The sequence below is a fragment of the Telmatherina bonti genome (assembly GCF_933228915.1).
Source record: "Telmatherina bonti genome assembly, chromosome: 11".
Lineage (NCBI taxonomy): Eukaryota > Metazoa > Chordata > Actinopteri > Atheriniformes > Telmatherinidae > Telmatherina > Telmatherina bonti.
In genome coordinates this window covers 24,962,760-24,981,813 of record NC_136629.1, presented here as the reverse complement: position 1 = coordinate 24,981,813, position 19,054 = coordinate 24,962,760, and the positions used below count along the sequence as shown (strand labels likewise).

Here is a 19,054-nt window from a genome sequence, read left to right as displayed (position 1 = left end):
CAATCTGACAGCCACTGGGAAGAAGCTGGGTTTGAGCCTGACATAGTCCTTTATGCTCCACAGCCTCTTGCCAAAGTGGAGGGGTTCAGACAGTCTGTGGGCCGGGTGGGAATCATGCATGTGGGCCGCACTGCACCTGCTGATTTAGATGGAAGGAAGATTGCTATGGTCCTTCCACCGTCTGCAGCGCCTTCCTGTTGGTGGTTGAGCAGTTCCCATTCCAGGTGATGATGGAGATATGAGTGTACTCTTCACCACACACACACCTCTAGAAAGCTGCCAGCTCTGAGGCATGAAGACCAGCCGGTCTCATATCCCGGAGGAAGGCTTTGGTGGAACCTATTTAAAATATGTTTATCAATTGCTAAAATTAAAATCAATTAGTGCAGCTTTACATTTACATTTAGGTGATTAAGTAAAAAGAATAAAAAGTTTCTGTAGGATATTAGAACTGCAGTTCTACATTTGACCTACCGTAGGCTAAATGACTAGACTGCGTCGCCAATGTGGTGAAGTTTCGCAACATCTGTCAAAAACCATAGCGCACAAAAAGAGCCATATCATTTTGTTCTCAACTCCGGCCTATCAGAAATCGTTTAAGCAGAGTCACGTGAAGACATCTGAAGTCTGATAGGCTGGCGGCGAGATGAAAGCCTAACTTGTTGCACTTCACTTAAGGAGAAGCAAGTCCGTGCGTAAAACCTGAAGGTTACCACGCGGTTGCACAACAGTGGAGGAATCTCAGCGAAAATCTGATGCTCTTCTGGGGAACACGCGAAAACTTTAAAACAGTAAGGGCTAAAGCTGCAGGAATATTGATTGCATGGCACCGCAGTCGTGCGTAATGAATCCTGCGCAGGGATCACCGCCCTCGGCTGCTCTTAGGGAGACATCGCCAGAGGATGGTGGTGCTGGTCGGGTTGGAACTGATGAGATGGACCTGTCATTTGATAGAAAAAGTCAAAACAAAAGTTTAGAACTGCCTTTCAGCGTGGAATCCCTGATATCAGACAAGGCCCTTCCTTGTACGAGCCTCCACTCCCCCGATAGCTCAGGGTTCGTCCGAACGGAGGAGGCAGAGTGTGCGTCACCGAGGGGAGTTTATCGGTCCAAAACGGAGTCGGTGGATCTCAGCGACAAGGACACAAAAGACTGGTTACAGGGTCCTTATACATCACCTACAAGTAAGTGAAGGATATTCTCTTTGTTCCTAACTTTGAGAAAAATCCCATGGCATATACTTCCCGATCTATGAAGTTCTGAGGATTTTAAATATGCTTTTAAACAAAATTACCACCTGTTGTATGAAATAGTCCATTGATGTTTTCAGAGCCAACTTACTCTCCTGACATGAATCTATTGACAGTGATAAGTCATGTCACACGATCATTAGGCTTATCTCATCATTTAATCAACATATGATGGAAGAATTTAGCTTTGTAATGAGGTTACATAGCCTGCCCCTAAGTAACACATAGGACACTGTCAGACAACTACAAATGTGTTGTTCATGTATGATGCAAACTTCACACTACAAAAGTGGTGTAATTTTCTAAATCTACTTCCAGGACTCCCTAGCCCAACCCCATGCAACCTACGGAAACACAAGAACAACAGAAAACCCAGAACTCCCTTTACAACTTCTCAGCTGCTTTCTCTGGAAAGGAAGTTCCGTCAGAAACAATACCTTTCCATCGCGGAGAGAGCGGAGTTCTCCAGCTCACTAAATCTCACAGAGACACAGGTCAAAATCTGGTTTCAGAACCGCCGGGCCAAAGCCAAGAGACTGCAGGAGGCCGAGCTGGAGAAGCTCAAGCTGGCTGCAAAGCCGCTGCTCCCGGCCTTCGCCTATCCTTTCCCCCTGACCGCACCAATGGGCGCACCGGCCCTGTACGGAGCCCTGACCGGACCACGGCCTGCCTTACCTGTACCAGGACTATTCAGCGGACCTTATGGGATGTACTACTTTTCATAATTTTTTTTTTACAAACTGTAAACTGCTTTGTTGGGAAACCGCCTTTATAAATGCCTTGATACAGCAAATGAGATTGAAAGAAAAATGTCCATCCTGTGAATCTTTTTTAAAAATTTCTTATTACAGGCTATATTTTGACAAATATTTTTCTTATAGTGGAAAATTTGAAGCTGCGATTTTTTTAACACAAATATTTTCACAGATCAATCCGGTATATTGAAATGGTCTTTTATTGAAGGAACAAAGGTAAGAGAAACATTTTAACACAACTGACAAGTTTAACGTTTTCAAAATAATTTAAATTGACTTTGAGGGAAATTATTAACAACCAATAAAACTTTCATGGCAGTAAATTTTTTAAGAAATTTTCAGACTTCTAAGTTTCTGTCCCATCAGAAGTTCTCTTAAACGCAGCCCATTCATGTTGTTGTGGCAACAGAGGATTGGACTGAGTGTAACAACTCACTGCAGATGGTGCATTAAAGGATAACTAATGATTTTAAATGTGTTGCTATAATTAACAAATTACATGAAACTTACCCATCTAACAAATTATGTTTCTGGAGTTTGATTATGGTCAATTGCTGCTTAGAAACTATAAAAAGAAACACGTCACTTGACAGCTGCATACACAAAAACACACGATTTAGACAAAGATGAACTTGTAAGCTAAAAGAGAAACGTCTGTGAAAATGTCACATGTATTTCATATCTTTTTAATTGGAGATGTGGACTGTTAGAAAAATCTATTAAGTGCAAAAACAAAAGAAACACTAATTCTTCAATAACTTCCTGAGAAGTCCCTGACAGTGTAAAGCCCTGAATGATTTGTACTAATCTGATATCCTTATGCATGTAATTACAGACTAATTTAACTCAGTAAAATTTGTGCACTAAAGACATGATCACAAGTCTCACAGACAGAGCTTAAGTGGACAAGCAATTCTCAAAATTCTACAACCCAGTTGGACAAGTTTATGAGAGCTTATATGTAGATTTACCGTTTTGATTAATACTGTCGTGTCTCAAAAGTTTTATCCTGCAAGTATGTTTACCTGCAATCCTTTGTCTCTTAAGTGCTGTGCCATGACTTAACTATAACCCATGTGATCTAGAATTGAATTAACATGTAAAACCACTGATTCCAGCAATATAATGTTTCTGCTTTCTTTGCCTTCAAAAACTAATATTATTGCACAGAGGTCTCAAGATCATTTAGTTTTTGTACTAAATGTAAGAAAAATCTTAACTATTTTATCCCTATCCATTCAAAGTGCTAAACATGACTGCCAGACTCCGCAGTCATTATTGTACAGTGATTTTTTTTTTTTTATTTCAAGGGTAAAAACATGTTTTGTAAGATTATTAAAAGTCTATTATGCAAGTCTGACATTCCTCTCATTTTTTTCAGCTTCCTGTGGATTAAAAAAAAAAAAAACAGATTACAGGGTGTTCACTTTTTAACAGTACAGATTATCCTGTGTGCTCACAGTAGGATGTCACCACAAAGAAGAGAAGCATTTCTAAATAATGAGCAACAATGACAATATCAGTACCTGAACAAATGACTATGATGACCAATTTGTTGTGCAAAAAGCATTTTAACTACACATATAAAATCAAATACATCATGCTGAAAAGGAAAGAATTAACACAAAACTCATTTGCTATCTTTCATTTCCTCTTGCCCCGTCGTCCTCTGAAGCCTCGTACTGAACCGTGACCAAAGCAAACAGTTGCAGGAACCCTGCAGAGAAAGAAGAATAAATGCACTAAATCAAACTGTTGAGCAATAAACTTAAACAAAAAAGCTGCAGTAAATGTTTTGGTTACATCAACTCAGATGTTTTAATTATACAATAATCCAAATTTGCAAATGGCAAAATGATCATTGGCTTAACAAGACTTAACAACAACATGGCACATAATCTATAAAGAGAGAACCAGACGCTCTATTTGGCAAAAGTTTGACCTTAAATTTAACTTTGAAATTTGTAGTCAAATTTATCAAAACACAGTGCTTTCTAAAAAAAAAAAAGAAAAAATCTTTTAAAATGCTAACCTGTAGGAGTATTGTGGTTTTAGTGGTGTTGTTTTGGTGTCTGAACCCAGAGCTGCAACAGAAATGTCCTCGATACATGCAGCTTCTTCCATAGACACATGTGTTTCCATGGCTTCCTCTTGCGCCGATTGGTCACTTGGTGCATTGCACATATCTTCACACGCACCTTCAGACTCGCACGCGTCACGTGCTACCTCCATTGCTACATGTTTAAGCAGCTGTCTCTTCATTTCTCTGGTTCAGTTAACAGAAGTATGACAATTAAAATATTCAAACATTAAAAGATATATAAAAACTGTATCATTATTAGAAGCTGAAATCATGGTTTTTTTTTGGTTTTTTTTTTAATACAGCAACAGTATACACAATACAGAGTGGTTAGCAAAGCGAAACTACATGATTGTCTGATAACACAGCCACATCAAATACTCAAGAAAAAAACTGAACTGTGGCTATGAGGTTGGCACAACAACGATTCATATACATGACCCCTACACAGCCCCCTCATGAGGAGCACCGTCATGGCGCCTTATAATTTGCTGCCATCTAGTGGACAAAATATGAAAGTCCTACCTTTTATCTTTCTTGTGTTTGTCAAATCTGAAGTCTGGAGGATACTTGTGAATTTTTATTAAGTGGTCTTTTCTTTGTTCACTAGTTCTGAACTTCTGGCCACAGCCTTCCACCAAACACTGGTACTGAAAAATACAAAAAATGTAAGGATAAAGTAAAGTATGGCCAAAATAATATTTAACATTCCTGTATTTTTGTTCAGCCGTTTTTTTTTTTTTTTTTTTTTTTTATTTCAACAGCTGAAAAATCATCAACTTACCATGTCTTGTTTCTGGGCAAGAATAGTGAAGAGAGAGTCATGCCACTCCTGAATATGAATGTCAAGAAGCCGAGCGCTTGGCAGGGAACGACGACAGGAACAGCACACATGTCTGTGCAGGGAATTGTAGTGGTGCTCATAGTCCTCCAATGTACTGAAAACTGCACTGCAGTCTGAGATGTGACAGGCAAACTCTGACACGCTGAGACAAGAGGAGAAGGAATGTAAACGACTGTAAACGACAGCCTGACCTAACTGATTTTTGAATAAATCAATAACAATTTATTTAAAAAGTAGCGACGTCATTATTTTTGCCCAATACATCTACAGGTAAATCTCAGAAAATTAGAATATACTGAAAAAGTTATATATATTTTTGTCACTTGTTTCAGAATGTAAAACCCATATATTTTATAAACTCAGTACATGTAGGTTGAAACATTTCAAATATTTATTCCTTGAAATTTTGATAATTGTGGCTTATAGATAATGAAAACCCAAAATGCAAATTAAAATTTTGTGAAAAACTTCAATGTTAGAAATTCATGATGTCACATCCTAATCAACTAATTAACTCAAAATACCTGCAAAGGTATCCTAAACCTTTCAATGGTCTTGGTCAGATGGCTACACAAGCATGGGGAAGACTGCTGACTTGACAGATGTCCAGAAGACGATCATTGACCCTCCACAAGGAGGAAAAGTCATAAAAGGTAATTTCTAAAGAACCTGATTGTTCACAGAGTGCTGTATACAAGCATATTAATGGAAAGTTGAGTGGCAGGAAAAGGTGCACCAGCATTACCACAGCCTTGAGAGCACTCTCAAGCAACATCCATTCACGAATTTTGGGAGCTTCACAAGGAGTGGACAGAAGCTGGACTCAGCGCGTCAAGAGCCACTACACACAGACGAGTCCTAGACATGTGCGACAAATGTCACATTCCTCGTGTCAAGCCACTCCTGAACCAGAGACAGTCAGAAGCATCTTACTGGGCTAAAGGGTAAAAGTAGGGCTGGGGGATATATATCGAATATACTCGATATATCGTTGCTAGTCCCCTGTGTGAATATAGAAAATGCCTATATTCGTCATATTCGAGTATCCTGTTGTCACGCAGTTGTTTTTAGCTGTGGGCGGGGTTCTCTCACTCCTCCTCGACTCTGCACCGCTTTGCACGGAGAGTTAAAGCAAGCGCACCTAGTTACGTACATAACGTGAGCTACGTGCTACGTCATGAGAGGCAGCGTGTAGACACTTTCTCGTTAAATCTGGCGACTTCTTGTGAAAAGCGACTAACGACAAATCTAGCAACTTTTACAGGAGTTATTGGAGACTTTCCTGGTGTTTTGGCGACTGACTTTAAAGCGCATATTGTAAAGTTATTGTTATGAACGAGAGTCTCTCCCCGTCCTGAAGCACTCAGTCGCTCCGGCTGCAGCTGCAGCCAGTCAGAGGAGCAGAGAGGACACCTGCACGACTCCACCTACAGTCACAATGAACAGCCAAATCCGCCACTGATCCCGCTCTGGATTACAGAGTGGGATGTAAATTGCAACGTTTTTCACGTCACGCAAAAATAATTCATTACATTTGATTACATTCACAACCTCTGTCACTTACTCACCTCATCCACTGTGTGTGTGAGACACAAGCATATTTATCTAGCTCGTCATGTCTCTAGAAAGTACAGAAAGGAGTGGGAATCAAATCCTGAATTAAAAACTGTCTGAAGCAGTTTATTGGAGACGATACGAGGACATTCTGCCTGTATTATAAGACTGATTTCTACGCTAAACTCTGCGATTAAAAAAATACACGACAACTCAAAAACGTATCCATAAAGCAAAGCCTTATAATAGTTTGTCATTTGAAAAGTCACCCCCAAGAGCACCTATTTTCATACGTTGCATTTATTACATCATGCAAAGGCACTTTATTTTGTTTTAAAATTACATGTTTCTGCCACTGCTTTAACTGTTCAATAAATGTGGTTTTGATCAGTTTGCTTCGTTACAATTTCATCCTTTTGGCATAAATGTTTAAAATCAGCATATCTTAATGCAGTATGAACAATTATGTTTTAATGGAGACACAAAATCATCTTGCTGATGTGATTGTATGCACCAAAGCATTAATTCAAGGCGAAGGTCAATATCGAGATATATATCGTATATTGTGACATGGCATAAAAATATTGGGATATTACTAAAAGGTCATATCGCCCAGCCCTAGGTAAAAGGACTGGACTGTTGCTCAGATGAAAGCAAATTTTGCATTTCATTTAAAAATCAAGGTCCCAGCATCTGGAGGAAGAGTGGAGAGGCACAGAATCTATGCTGCTTGAAGTCCAGTGTGAACTTTCTATAATCAGTGATGATTTGGGGAGCCATGTCATCTGCTGGTGTTGCTCCACGGTGTTTTCTGAAATGCTCAGTCAACACAGCTATCTACCAGGAAATTTTAGAGCACTTCATGTTTCCTTCTGCTGACAAGCTTTACGGAGATGCAGATTTTTTTTTCCAGCAGGACTTGGCACCTGCCTACACTGTCAAAAGTACCAAAAGCTGCTTCGATGACCATGGTGTTACTGTGTTTGATTGGCCAACAAACTCACCTGATCTATTGTCAAGAGGAAGATGAGACACCAGACACTATGTAAATGACCTGAAGGCTGCTATCAAAGCAATCGCTTCCATGCCATGCCACATTAATGCAGTAATTCATGCAAAAGGTGGTCCAACCAAGTATTGAGTGCATGGAAATGAACATACTTTTCAAAAGCCTGACATTTGTTTAAAATGTGCTTTTTTTCATTGATCTTATGTAGTATTCTAATTTTCTGAGACACTGCATTTTGGGTTTTCAATATCTATAAGCCACAATCATTAAAATTTCGAGAAATAAATGTTTGAAATGTTTCACTCTATGTGCAATGAATCTATATAATATATGGGTTTCACATTCTGAAACGAGTGATGAAAAAATGTGAACTTTTTCATGATATTCTAATTTTCATGAGATGTACCTGTAAGTTAGCGTAACAAAACATTTTAAAGTTAGCATGCTTCTGTCAAAATGCGATGAGTCTTTCGCCTGATAATTGCTGGCACAGGCTCTCCGTGACCCTGAATTGTTAAACTCCATGTTAAATGCTCGGTGCTGTTTTATGGCTGATATACAGACAATTTAGAAATGACAGGAACATGACTACCATACCTGAGCGCTGGCCTGTCTTCGGTGTCTGAGATGTAAAGGTCTTGTAGATACAGGTGTCTTTGAATGTCTCCATCCTGTCAACAAAAGTCGCGCTCATGTTACAGCTAGCTGATGCTGCAGACTGTATCGGCAAGTTTTGTTTGACAGAAGTGATCTGGTTTGTAATTGGTGTCACCTCAAACAGCTCGTGGTCTTTCTGGAGGCGGATACGGTGGGGGGTGAAAGTGAAGGGATTCATTTCCTCAGATTGCCTCCTCTCCTGCTGCTGCTCCCTGACACATGTTGGGCTGTCTTCCCTGCTTCTTTCTACCAATAACTCTCCCTCCATAAGAGACTAAATCTACCCGGACTTATGCGGTTGGTGCTGACAGTTGAATGTCCCAGTTTTGTCCCCTATTTGTCATAAAGTTACCCATATCCAACACGAACCGACGCAGGTGCCTGTGTTTTGGTTGTAATTGGCGCGAAAAGATAACGTCATGCAGGGCACGTGGTGGTTGCCAACAGCAATATGGCGCGTTACCGCCACCAACTGGGCAAACTGATAGTGCGATATTCTAAAAGTATATACGCTATAAACTATTTGTGTTTTCTGGCAACAACAGTTGGGTTTATTTTTATTATAGTTTAGTTTTATTATGTTCTTGTTTATTTTTATTCAAGCTTCATCCTAATACGAAGCTTAGAGAGGTTTGAATAAAGGTTTTTTCGGTTTCCCCCTGTAGTTTTATTCCGATTTCGTTTTTAAAACAAGTACTTTCTTAAAAATTGTATTTTAAAATATAAAATTATCTTCTGAGTCGATCTCTTCAATGTAAATTGGCTACTTAAATTTAAGGTATTTATATCTTTGTCCTTTTCTCCCTCTATTACTCTCCCTCTGCACTCTGCCTTACTCTGTAATGCATTTCTTAAAAACCACACAAAATAACCCAAGTAAATACATTTAATTTATTTCTAAATAACGGAAAATAATGAATAAAACACATTGGTTTTCCTTTCGAATAAATGTAATGTTAACACAATACACACTGGTTAACTTGAAGAAATCTGGAAAATATATATTTTTTTAGATCTTTTCTGACATATCCCAGATTATGGCTTTAAAAAAAAAACCAAAACAAAACAGAGATATCTATTTTAGTAAAGTTTGTTATAAAAATTAAATGCGCATGCTAACATACATACTCAAGTGAAATAAAGGTCGCTATGACTTCCCAACTTCACCACTAGATGGAAACAAATATCACAGTGGATTTTTAGCTCAAATGGCGATTGCCAGACAGATTACTCTTAAATTAAAATAAATAAATAACGGCATTTTAAAAACTCAATTAAGTTTTAAACACAGCAAACTTAATGAAAATTAATGTAGTGGAGAAAAAATAATGACGTTTATCGTTCAATATTTTCAATAGCCTACTTTTAATCAGTATTGGTAGACCCACTTGTAATCGTTTTTAAACCTGCGAACCTGAATAACTAAGTTAATTTAGTACCCATTTATTGTGACACAAAAACCGGAGAACTTTCTTTCTCACATTACAAAAGCAAAGCAGCTCGGCTTCAGATGGTCATTTACAGGATATTACACAGCAGATGGGCGGGGAGCTGAAGACTTTTCTCTCAGACTTTCAGCACACAATGACAGAGTCCGTCTGACAGAGCAGCATGACACATTCTGGATGTTTTATATGGATTTTCTTCTCCTTGTGGGGTAAATTAAGTTTCTTGTTTTCTGTCTTCATTAGAAGTTCCATATCTTTTCTAACGCCCATGCCCAAAGGACAGCCAAGTGGCTGGATTAGTTTTAAGCTAAAATCAGGTGTGAACAGACACCAGTGTTCTGGAAATGAGAAAATTACTTGTCCAAAACTAAAATGGAACTAATTTTGTTTTGCCTTTACCAGAATGAATGGATGTGTTGTAATGTAATGAGAGAAAGGTAGAGATTTTTTAACTACTATATAATATCCAATATATTATACAGCTCTTCACTCCATGTAACCTACAATTTTTCATGTCATAATTTATGTGGTTTTTTTTTTTTGTTTGTTTGTTTGTTTGTTTGTTTTTTATAGCAAATGAAACATGCATTTATAGCAAACCCATGGTTCATGCTTCTCATATGGCAGGCTTTTTTTCTTCTTCTTTTGCTGATTTAAAAACAAAGTATTCTCAAATGTTCCACTACAGTTGAACTTATTATAGGGAGAATTCTTTGGACATGTTTGAAATACATGTGCTAAAGAAAAAAAAAAAAAAAAGAAAAAAAAATCAAGAATAGATATTGATGAAATCTTTGGGAAAGTATGGTGCAGTCACTTCACATGAATTACATGGTGTACTGTAGTATGATGTCGGAATGAGAGAAACATTTACAAGCCAAGGTTATGCACAACCAGTTGAGCAGGCTATGTGGGTATCCCTTCACACTTTCTTTTGGGTCTATGCCCTGTACAGTCACCTATATAGTCCAACCTGCAGACTATGTGGAAAAAAGACAGGGGATGCTTGTTGATTGTTTAGCGACTATTTTGTGAAAAATAATCATCAACTTGCCTATGCTGTTTTCAACAAACACACAATGTGGTGTTGACCAAAACCCTCAAAAGCCACAAGGAAGGATATTGTTTCTCATTTCAAAGCAGGCCATCTGTGCAATACTGCAATAAATGTACAACCTCGAACCATTTCACATATGAGCAATGCTGAATAAAGGCTATGAGAAAAATGTGAGAAATGGTCAAAAGCTTAAAGGTCATTTGTAAATTCTGAAACAATGCAGAACATTCTGAAAGCCCCTTTTGGTCCCTACTCGGGAGAAAAGCTCCCAGTAGACATGAGGCTTCCCGGATCTTTTTGAGCATACCCTCCCACTGATCTGAGCTTGTCTATATGTCAGACAAGTCAAGCACTTGATGCATGTTCCATCTGTGAAACGCTCATCTGACAGGTAATGGCTGCATTTACAAATGAAAGATGGCCAGTTGTATGTCGTTGAGTTGTTCATTTCATACCACACAGCCTTTTGACTGTCCACCGGCATGGTAAGAAAACTCTGGGTTTTCTAGTGTTAAAACCAATCCTGGTTCTTACAGGAATAACCACAGCTAATTGGAAGACTCTTCCTCATGTGACAAAGTACCAAACAGTGATACCTCAGAGGCTGAAAACTTGGTCTCATATCAGTGATGCTGCGACAGATGAGGTAACGCAAACTCTGGTTAACTGATTTTCAAGTAAACTTTAACATGTTAGAACCTATGAAGAAAGTATAACAATATATTCTGTTTTCCTTGTGTATGTCAATAGAAATACCCAGATGTACTGGATTATTCTATTAGCATTGAAGCGAAAAATTTCACTCTTCGTCTGGAGAAGAACAGGTCAGAAAACTTTAATCTCTGTCTATATGTACTAGGTCCATTTAAATTGTACTGTCAGTATCTGATACACAAACTACTGTCTTTTCAGAAATCTTGTTGGAAAAAACTTTACAGTTACATACTATTCTGATGAAGGCTCCCAAGTTTCAGATGCTCCAGATCTTGGGGTATGAAGGTTTTCTTAATTTAATTTTCATTGACTGTGTCTGTGGTGTGGAGTACTTTTATCATTTTAGGAGGATGCAGAGCGTAAATCAAATGTATTTACATCAAGCTTAATAATATGAATAGAACAGATTAGTTTTCATACATACTGACTGATTGAACATCCTGAAAAAATATGTTCACCTTCACTTTGGTGACCTTGTCATATTTTGTTTGAACAGTTTTGTGAAACATCCCTTTGATTATTCTAATTATTTCACTCTGTTCAGAGTCACAGCTCTAAACTGTTGGATATGATAAAGAGTTTGGTAAAATCCAGATTTGCCATTCAGCTGGTCTGTGATTGTTACATGACAAATCATTCATATTTCACCAAAAATTCCAGCAAATTATTGTAATCATACTTGCATATCCTGCTTATTGCAAAATATCAGATGATCAACATGTTTCTTAACTGCAAAGTTCCTCATTATGAGATGTGGCTTGCAGTAATGTGGAGGAGGAACTGACATATGAAGTTAAATTCTTCCTTTTCACAGACTGAAACATTTTTGTATGTCATGTGTGCACAGGTAATGTGTATTTTGTTTCATTCACAAACAATGGATGTTGTTCCAGGTTCACTGTTACTACCATGGACACATTGTTGGAGTTGAGGACTCCTCTGTCAGCATTGGTTTGTGCACAGGAATGAGGTGAATTAAGTGGCTACTAAGCGCTTTAATAAAAAAGAATAAAATTTAAGAAAAAGTTAAAAAGTTTGAAATATAATTAAATATCTCATTACATGAGACTTTTGCTGTGACACATAATTACTTTGTTCAGTCCAAATGGGGGGCATAGTTTCGCTCTGTATCAGAAAGCCAATAGCTAAAGGGTTGCAAAGTAGAAGCTAACTAAGACAATTATGTAATTTGATCTGACAAATTTTTTATCTGCTGATCTGTCACCCGTCAGATATGCTGTTAAATTCTTTTTCTGCTTTTCAGAGGGTTTGTAACTCTTCAAGATCAGATGTACCTCATTGAACCTTTGACTGGTAATGAGTCAGTACAGCAGGATGGCAGAACAAGCACTGAAGCTCCCAGTGTTGAGGGTCTTCATGCCGTTTACAACCACAAACATCTGAGAAAGAAGCGGAGCTCCTGTTCCCATGGAAACGCAACCACTTTCTATGATCATGGAGCTCGTTCGTCTGGACTGTTCCAGCTCAGTAGTCTGGTAAAGACACAGCATAGACACATTCATGGACTGTTTCAACTTAGGCCACTAAACTTTTAGTATTCTCCTTTACATTCAACCATTAAATTCATACAGAGGAATAAGAAACAGCACAATCAACTGTGGCTGTTGATTATTCTGCATTGGTATCAAAAAATAAATCGGGTTCAAATTTTTGCTTTTTATTTAAAAAAATAAATAAAAGGAAATTAATTCAATGGGAACAGATTATGGTTCATTTCACACAAATGTTTAATCAAAGTCAGAAACATAAATACGTATAAATGAAGGGAAACATTAAAAAATCAGAACTGTTTAGTCACAATAAAATACATTTTCAAAAGTGTCATGTTTCCTTAAAGAGGCAATATGAGACATAGGCCTAATCCAGGAGCAAAATAATCATTAAAATAGACATTTTGGTGCAAAAAGCTGCTAAATAAGGCATAAATGGATGCCTAAGTGAAACTGATATTTTAAATGAAAACACACTTGTTATTTTGTAAGTCTAACCAATAACTACACATATACAATTGATATGTGATTATAACTGACTGACTTAATCTGCCCTTTGTATTAATCAGAAAAGCAGAGCCCAAATCAAGGACCGATCACAAAAACCCAGGACGGTGGAGCTGGTTGTGGTGGTGGACAACACAGAGGTTTGATTGCAAACTTTATTTTTCCCATTGAACCTGTAGCTGTAGCTCATCTGAAAGTATTACGCTAAGATGAATAATTGTTTAGTGTGTGATGCGTATTGCAATATAAATTTGAATATATTTTCTTCTAGTATAAGAAGTTTGGCAGTAAGAAGAAAGTAGAGGCCAGAGTGCTTGAAGTAGTAAACCATGTGGATAAGGTATGTGTGTTTCTCTGTAATCTGTCAAATAAACAGAAATAAGTCATACAGGATATTTTGTTCCTTTTCTAACCACTAAAAGGAAGGAAACATTCTCTCACTCACACATTATGAAATCTAACTTTCACTGTGAATCTTCACACCTAAGCTGAAAAATTTCCCACATCTTCTTTGCATACTATTAACATGAAAGAAACACAAACCCCTAACAAAAATGTTGCTTCCTTCTGAATATTGCTTGTAGCGTCACTTCACACAGAAATACTGATTTAAATTTTTATACCATTTGTAACTTTTACTCTCTGTGCTATTACAGCTGTATCGTCCTGTGGGAATTCGTGTAATGCTTGTAGGTCTGGACATCTGGTCATACCAAGATCGGATAGAGGTCAGCACCAACCCTGACAACACCCTGGTCCGCTTCCTTGAGTGGCGTCAGCAGTACCTGGTGCCGAGAACCAAACATGACAACGCACAGTTCATTACGTAAGATTTTCCTGTTTAACTTTGAACAAAAAAGAGCAGAGGATGTTTGAGTTGTCATAGCCGGTGTCTAAACATTTGTTCCTCTTTGTTCAGAGGTGTGAATTTTGATGGTTCCACCGTTGGCCTTGCACACACCAACGCAATGTGTACTTCTAAGTCAGGAGCTGTCAATGAGGTATTTCACATTAATAGAAAAAATTGTGTAAATAACAACTAATAAAAGGAAATTGTGTGCTGTAAAATGCACTCATCCTGATGTATTTAATGCACACAGGACCATAACAACAACCCAATAGGAGTGGCTTCCACTATTGCCCATGAGATGGGTCACAACTTGGGCTTGTCCCATGATACTGAAAACTGTGTCTGTGGTTCATTTACTGTAAGGAAAGCATGTATCATGGCTGATAGTATTGGGTAAGCTCAGTCTTCACCTGCAATTAAATCCCTCCATATCTACAATTCTCAAATCTATAAGATAATTAATATTTTCTCCTTTCCTGTTCCTAACATGTCTCCTTCTAGCACTGTGTATCCAGAACTGTTCAGCAGCTGTAGTCAGCTGCAGCTCAGCAAGTTTTTGGAAGAGGTCAACCCTGCTTGTTTGTTGGATACTCCCTCCACTGATCACATCTATGGGGGGCCAGTCTGTGGAAATGCTTTTTTAGAGCCTGGAGAAGAGTGTGATTGTGGCACTGTAGAGGTTTGTTCGTGCTGCATTAAAAAAAAGAATGTATGTAATTAAATCCCACCGTGGAAACTGATTTGCAATTTTATGTTTCATAGGAGTGCAAGAATCCCTGCTGCAATGCCACCACCTGCAAGTTGAATGCAGGAGCCCAGTGTGCAGAAGGAGAGTGCTGCCACAACTGCCAAGTAAGTACTGCACACTGTGTTTTGTGCTCATTAGATTAGTCAAGTTACACTGAAGCTAGTTATGCTATAACATATCTAGACACAGTCTGACTGTGTCGTCTGGCTGCTCATTTGTTAGTGGATGTATTTCAGTAGCTTGAACATTACCATCTGTGGTTCTTTGCACTCTGTAGCTGAAACCGACAGGCAGCATCTGCCGACCAAAAGCAGGAGACTGCGACCTTGCAGAATATTGTACTGGCTTCTCTGCAGCTTGTCCAGCTGATGCCTTCACCCAAAATGGCCTTCTGTGCAGCCGAGGAAAAGGATACTGCTACAATGGGCAGTGCCCATCAAGGCAAGGTCACTGCAAGAGACTGTGGGGACCAGGTAAGATGCCTATGAGTGACATTTAGGTTTATATGTGTTTTCATTCTGTCACACCAAGTATCATTATTACAATATCTTTGATATGATCCTGTTCAGATGCTGATGTAGCACCAGATGTTTGTTTCGATCAGTATGGGAGCTGCAGAAAGACACCATTCAGTCAGAGATGTCGGTATGCAATTAAAGCTACAAGAGTGCAAATGGTAATACATTGCCACAGTGAGGTGTAGCTTTTTAAATCATTGCTTATGGTTTGCGGTTACAGAGATCAATCCTGTAAAACACTTTTCTGTGCTGGAGGATGGGAGTTTCCAGTGACATCAAGGAAGTCATTTTACAACGTAGGAAATGGAGTAATGTGCAATGAGGCAAAAATTAACCCTAAAGACAACTTCCCTGCAGATCTGGGTATGGTGCCAACTGGTACCAAGTGTGGTAACAATATGGTAAGAAAAACTGCTTCTGACATTCGAGATTAATGAAACCCTCATGCACCACAGATCTTTGGAGGTCAATAACTTTGTGATGTCTGTGTATCAGGTATGCCGCAATCAACGGTGTGAAGACATCAAAAGCATAAAAGCGTATGGAACAAATGACTGTTCATCCAAATGCAGCAACCGTGGGGTGAAAATTTGTGTTACAAATGAAAAAACACCAGAGTACTGTGGAGACACGGCAACTTCACTAACTGTGAAATCTCTGATAGGTATGCAATCACGAGAGTAAATGCCACTGCGATCCCGGCTGGGCTCCTCCTTTTTGTGATGTTAAGCAGACAAGGATTACTGAAGGTATTGTTTGTCGGGATTTTTTGTGTTCTGTGTGTCTGCTTCTGTATGTGCTTGACCTTTTTAAAAACCATGAGTTACACATGACCCTGTTTCCCAGTAAGATTTAATACTTCTCATAGACTCTAAATCAACTGTTGCTTGTTCTGATCAGCAAAAATAAACAATGATTGAATGGAATTTCCCTATTAGCCAGTACAAATGCAATAACGATTTTACAGGGAATTTTGCTTCCTGAGCAAGTGATGCGTGTTATTTCTCATCCTTAAGCAATAAAAGTGCACTGACTTATTCTGTTGTGTGCATGTGTGTGTTTAGAGTCCATGCCAGTTGTGTATGTTGTGTCACTGGTGGTTGGCTTGCTTCTCCTGGTGGTCCTGGTTATTGGGAGTCTAATGTGTTGCATCAGAAAAAGGCAGCCAACAAAAAGGTGGAGAAACAATTGACCTCTTTCTTTTAGATTTTATTAAATTACAGCTTACACTAAAAATATACAAATAAACCTCATCTACTTGTAGATCTTTAATTTAAGTTCCCATGTGCATTTCTTCCCAGATGCCTTCCAGCTACGTCAGGACAATCAAACCCGTTGTTTAGGTCTAAGAGTCCACGAGGCAGTCCTCGACTCGGATCCCCACACATCAGCCAGCCTACATTTTTGGAGTCATCAGTCACTCAGGCCTGTAAACCTCTCTCCTCTGCTACTAACAAACCACAAACTGGAGCACCGAAGCCATGCAGAGCAGCTCCAACGGTGAGCCTCTCCTTCAGCTTCAGTACACTTCCACCACATGTATTAGTTTCACTGTACCAAACATATTTCCATTTGTAGAAACTGTCTCGAATTTAAAGGCCCAGACTGCAAACATGCCTGTTTAATTGTCCCAAGACACACACCAGTCACAAATAATCTTAATTATAAACAAAGCAGAATTAAAATTAAACTTAGTATTTATATTGAAAAGAACAATAAAGCCTTTGATGCTCATTCTGTTATCTCTTCATACAGCCACCCAAAAAAGTGCCATATGTAGATCAGTCATCCAAGAATTCTCAGGTACTCTGAGCTCCTGTTTTACCTTTATTTAAATGTAACATAATTTCCATAGCTTGCTTTTCAATCACTAAATAAATATATTTATTTAGGTTGCAAGTCCATTTATGCTGCCTTCAGCTGCATCAAGGCTGCCAATTTATACTGAGGTAAGAAGACAATGGATTAACAACAGTCCTCTTTCCAAGAAAACTAATAGTTTGCTTTTCTAAAATGATGTCTAACTTACTTTTTGTTCTTTCTTTATTTGTCAGACAAAACCATTACCACCATCAAGACCTCTTCCACCACTTACAGCAAAACCTGTAAGTGATGACAAATTCAACATAATGCTTAAGTTAGCATTTTTACATTTGAGCGGCCTTGTCTTTACTACTTGTATGATATATGAACATATCTTCTTTAAAAGATCTTGAAGCCACAGCCTCCAGTGCTTCCAGTGAAGCCCAAGCCCTCCACAGCCCTGTCCTCACTGCCACACACTCAGCTGGTATGTATTCAGACAACCAGACGGCGTGAACCAGACTTTCCATCGCTTGCACATCGCACTCTCTCATTTTCTCATGACTGAAAAGCTCAGATTCTGAGGCAATGAAGAAAACACTTAAGGACTATTTTGGGCAATAAATGATATCAGCTCATCCAAACTATGTGTGCTAACAGTCTTTATTTTTACAGCTTGGAGGAAAACCTGCCCTGTTGCCCCCCAGTAGACCAAGATGACAGAGGAAATGATTCACCCTGGAGTAAACTCTCACATTCTATGGCAGAGGATATTGGGTTTTTTTTCCCACCTTGAAGGATTTTCTCTGAAGACGACGACGGTTTTAAAGTGGAAACAAGATCCACAGAACGGTCAACAACATTAACGGACAGAACGTTTCCGTTAATTATGGTTTTCCGTGGATTACCAGTGTCCTGCTACTGCCAGCTTTTATAATATTGATACAAACCTGAAACCATGCTCAGCAGAGTCGGTTTGAGTGCTTTTTCAATGACAAATGGCTCTGTTGCCATGATTATTTAGCCATGATTACTATTATCGGTGTCCTGCTACTGTCAGCCTTTATAATATTGATACAAACCTGAAACCATGCTCAGCAAACTCGGTTTGAGTGCTTTATCACTGAGACATGGCTCTACTGCCATGATTATTTTTAATGTAGTTTTTGAGGGAAATGTTTTGACGCCTTGATCCTGGGATTTGTGAACTCTATTAATCAACTGCACTATAAATATTTCTGTTTACGTGTGTATCAGTATCCTGACGATGACTGGAATTTTGTTAAGTGTTCTAGTTATGTTTTGCACATCAGAATAAGATGTGTTGCACATCTTATTCTGCACTCAGGAACCCAAATATGCTACTTGGAATACTCCAAGGAAACTGCAACAAGTAAATACCATATCTATGTGTTTGAACATGCCCTGCTGGTCAAGATCACAGTGGCCAAAATTAAATACAACTGTATATGCATATAATCAGAAATTGCATATTTACATGGTTTACAGGGAAATCAACAAGATTCTCACAGTCTATGTAAGTACTATTTTTGTAGGATGATCTAAACCTGGATGAGAAGATATTGATAGAGTTAAAAGTCAATGGTGCAACTGTTTTAACTGCTACTACTTTCTCTTGTGATTTTGGTACAACTCTTTAAAATATTACCACTAATAATGATAATAAAAAGGGATTTTAAAATATTGCTCCAACACTGGACAGATTGTAATAGGCTACTATGTGACCTT

General features: G+C 38.5%; 3 protein-coding genes across 3 annotated transcripts; 2 read left to right on the top strand and 1 right to left on the bottom strand.

Moving 5' to 3' along the window:
- Positions 1-815: 815 nt before the first annotated feature.
- Positions 816-2,999, top strand: msx3 (muscle segment homeobox 3). The gene is made up of 2 exons (XM_079248861.1): positions 816-1,184; positions 1,569-2,999. Exons 1-2 carry the CDS (start codon positions 824-826, stop codon positions 1,973-1,975), a joined length of 768 nt encoding a protein of 255 aa, XP_079104987.1. The 5' UTR covers positions 816-823; the 3' UTR covers positions 1,976-2,999.
- A 642-nt stretch (positions 3,000-3,641) lies between these two features.
- Positions 3,642-8,423, bottom strand: znf511 (zinc finger protein 511). The gene is made up of 6 exons (XM_079249081.1): positions 8,265-8,423; positions 8,090-8,163; positions 4,870-5,071; positions 4,611-4,735; positions 4,038-4,271; positions 3,642-3,722 (listed from the first exon to the last, which is right to left on the bottom strand). The coding sequence occupies exons 1-6, from the start codon at positions 8,415-8,417 to the stop codon at positions 3,650-3,652; spliced, it is 861 nt and encodes a 286-aa protein (XP_079105207.1). The 5' UTR covers positions 8,418-8,423; the 3' UTR covers positions 3,642-3,649.
- Positions 8,424-9,733: 1,310 nt separating this feature from the next.
- On the top strand, positions 9,734-18,025 carry adam8a (ADAM metallopeptidase domain 8a; the record flags this gene model as incomplete). Its single annotated transcript, XM_079249310.1, is given in 26 exon segments — positions 9,734-9,748; positions 9,752-9,806; positions 11,191-11,300; positions 11,405-11,478; positions 11,567-11,645; positions 12,262-12,338; positions 12,633-12,864; positions 13,449-13,526; positions 13,658-13,726; positions 14,043-14,212; positions 14,306-14,387; positions 14,487-14,629; positions 14,738-14,915; positions 14,999-15,088; positions 15,262-15,457; positions 15,554-15,629; positions 15,723-15,903; positions 15,998-16,084; positions 16,167-16,251; positions 16,567-16,678; positions 16,804-17,002; positions 17,258-17,305; positions 17,395-17,451; positions 17,557-17,607; positions 17,712-17,792; positions 17,981-18,025. Coding segments are annotated over 26 exon segments (2,670 nt in total).
- Between the last annotated feature and the right edge of the window lie 1,029 nt (positions 18,026-19,054).

Coding starts and splice junctions, on each gene's coding strand:
- msx3 (XM_079248861.1), top strand. CDS start 824: ATGGCACCGCAGTCGTGCGTAATGAATCCTGCGCAGGGATCACCGCCC. Junction 1,185..1,568: donor TCCTTATACATCACCTACAA/GTAAGTGAAGGA, acceptor ATCTACTTCCAG/GACTCCCTAGCCCAACCCCA.
- znf511 (XM_079249081.1), bottom strand. CDS start 8,417: ATGGAGGGAGAGTTATTGGTAGAAAGAAGCAGGGAAGACAGCCCAACA. Junction 5,072..8,089: donor GAAGACAGGCCAGCGCTCAG/GTATGGTAGTCA, acceptor CTCTTGTCTCAG/CGTGTCAGAGTTTGCCTGTC. Junction 4,272..4,610: donor AAACACAAGAAAGATAAAAG/GTAGGACTTTCA, acceptor TAACTGAACCAG/AGAAATGAAGAGACAGCTGC.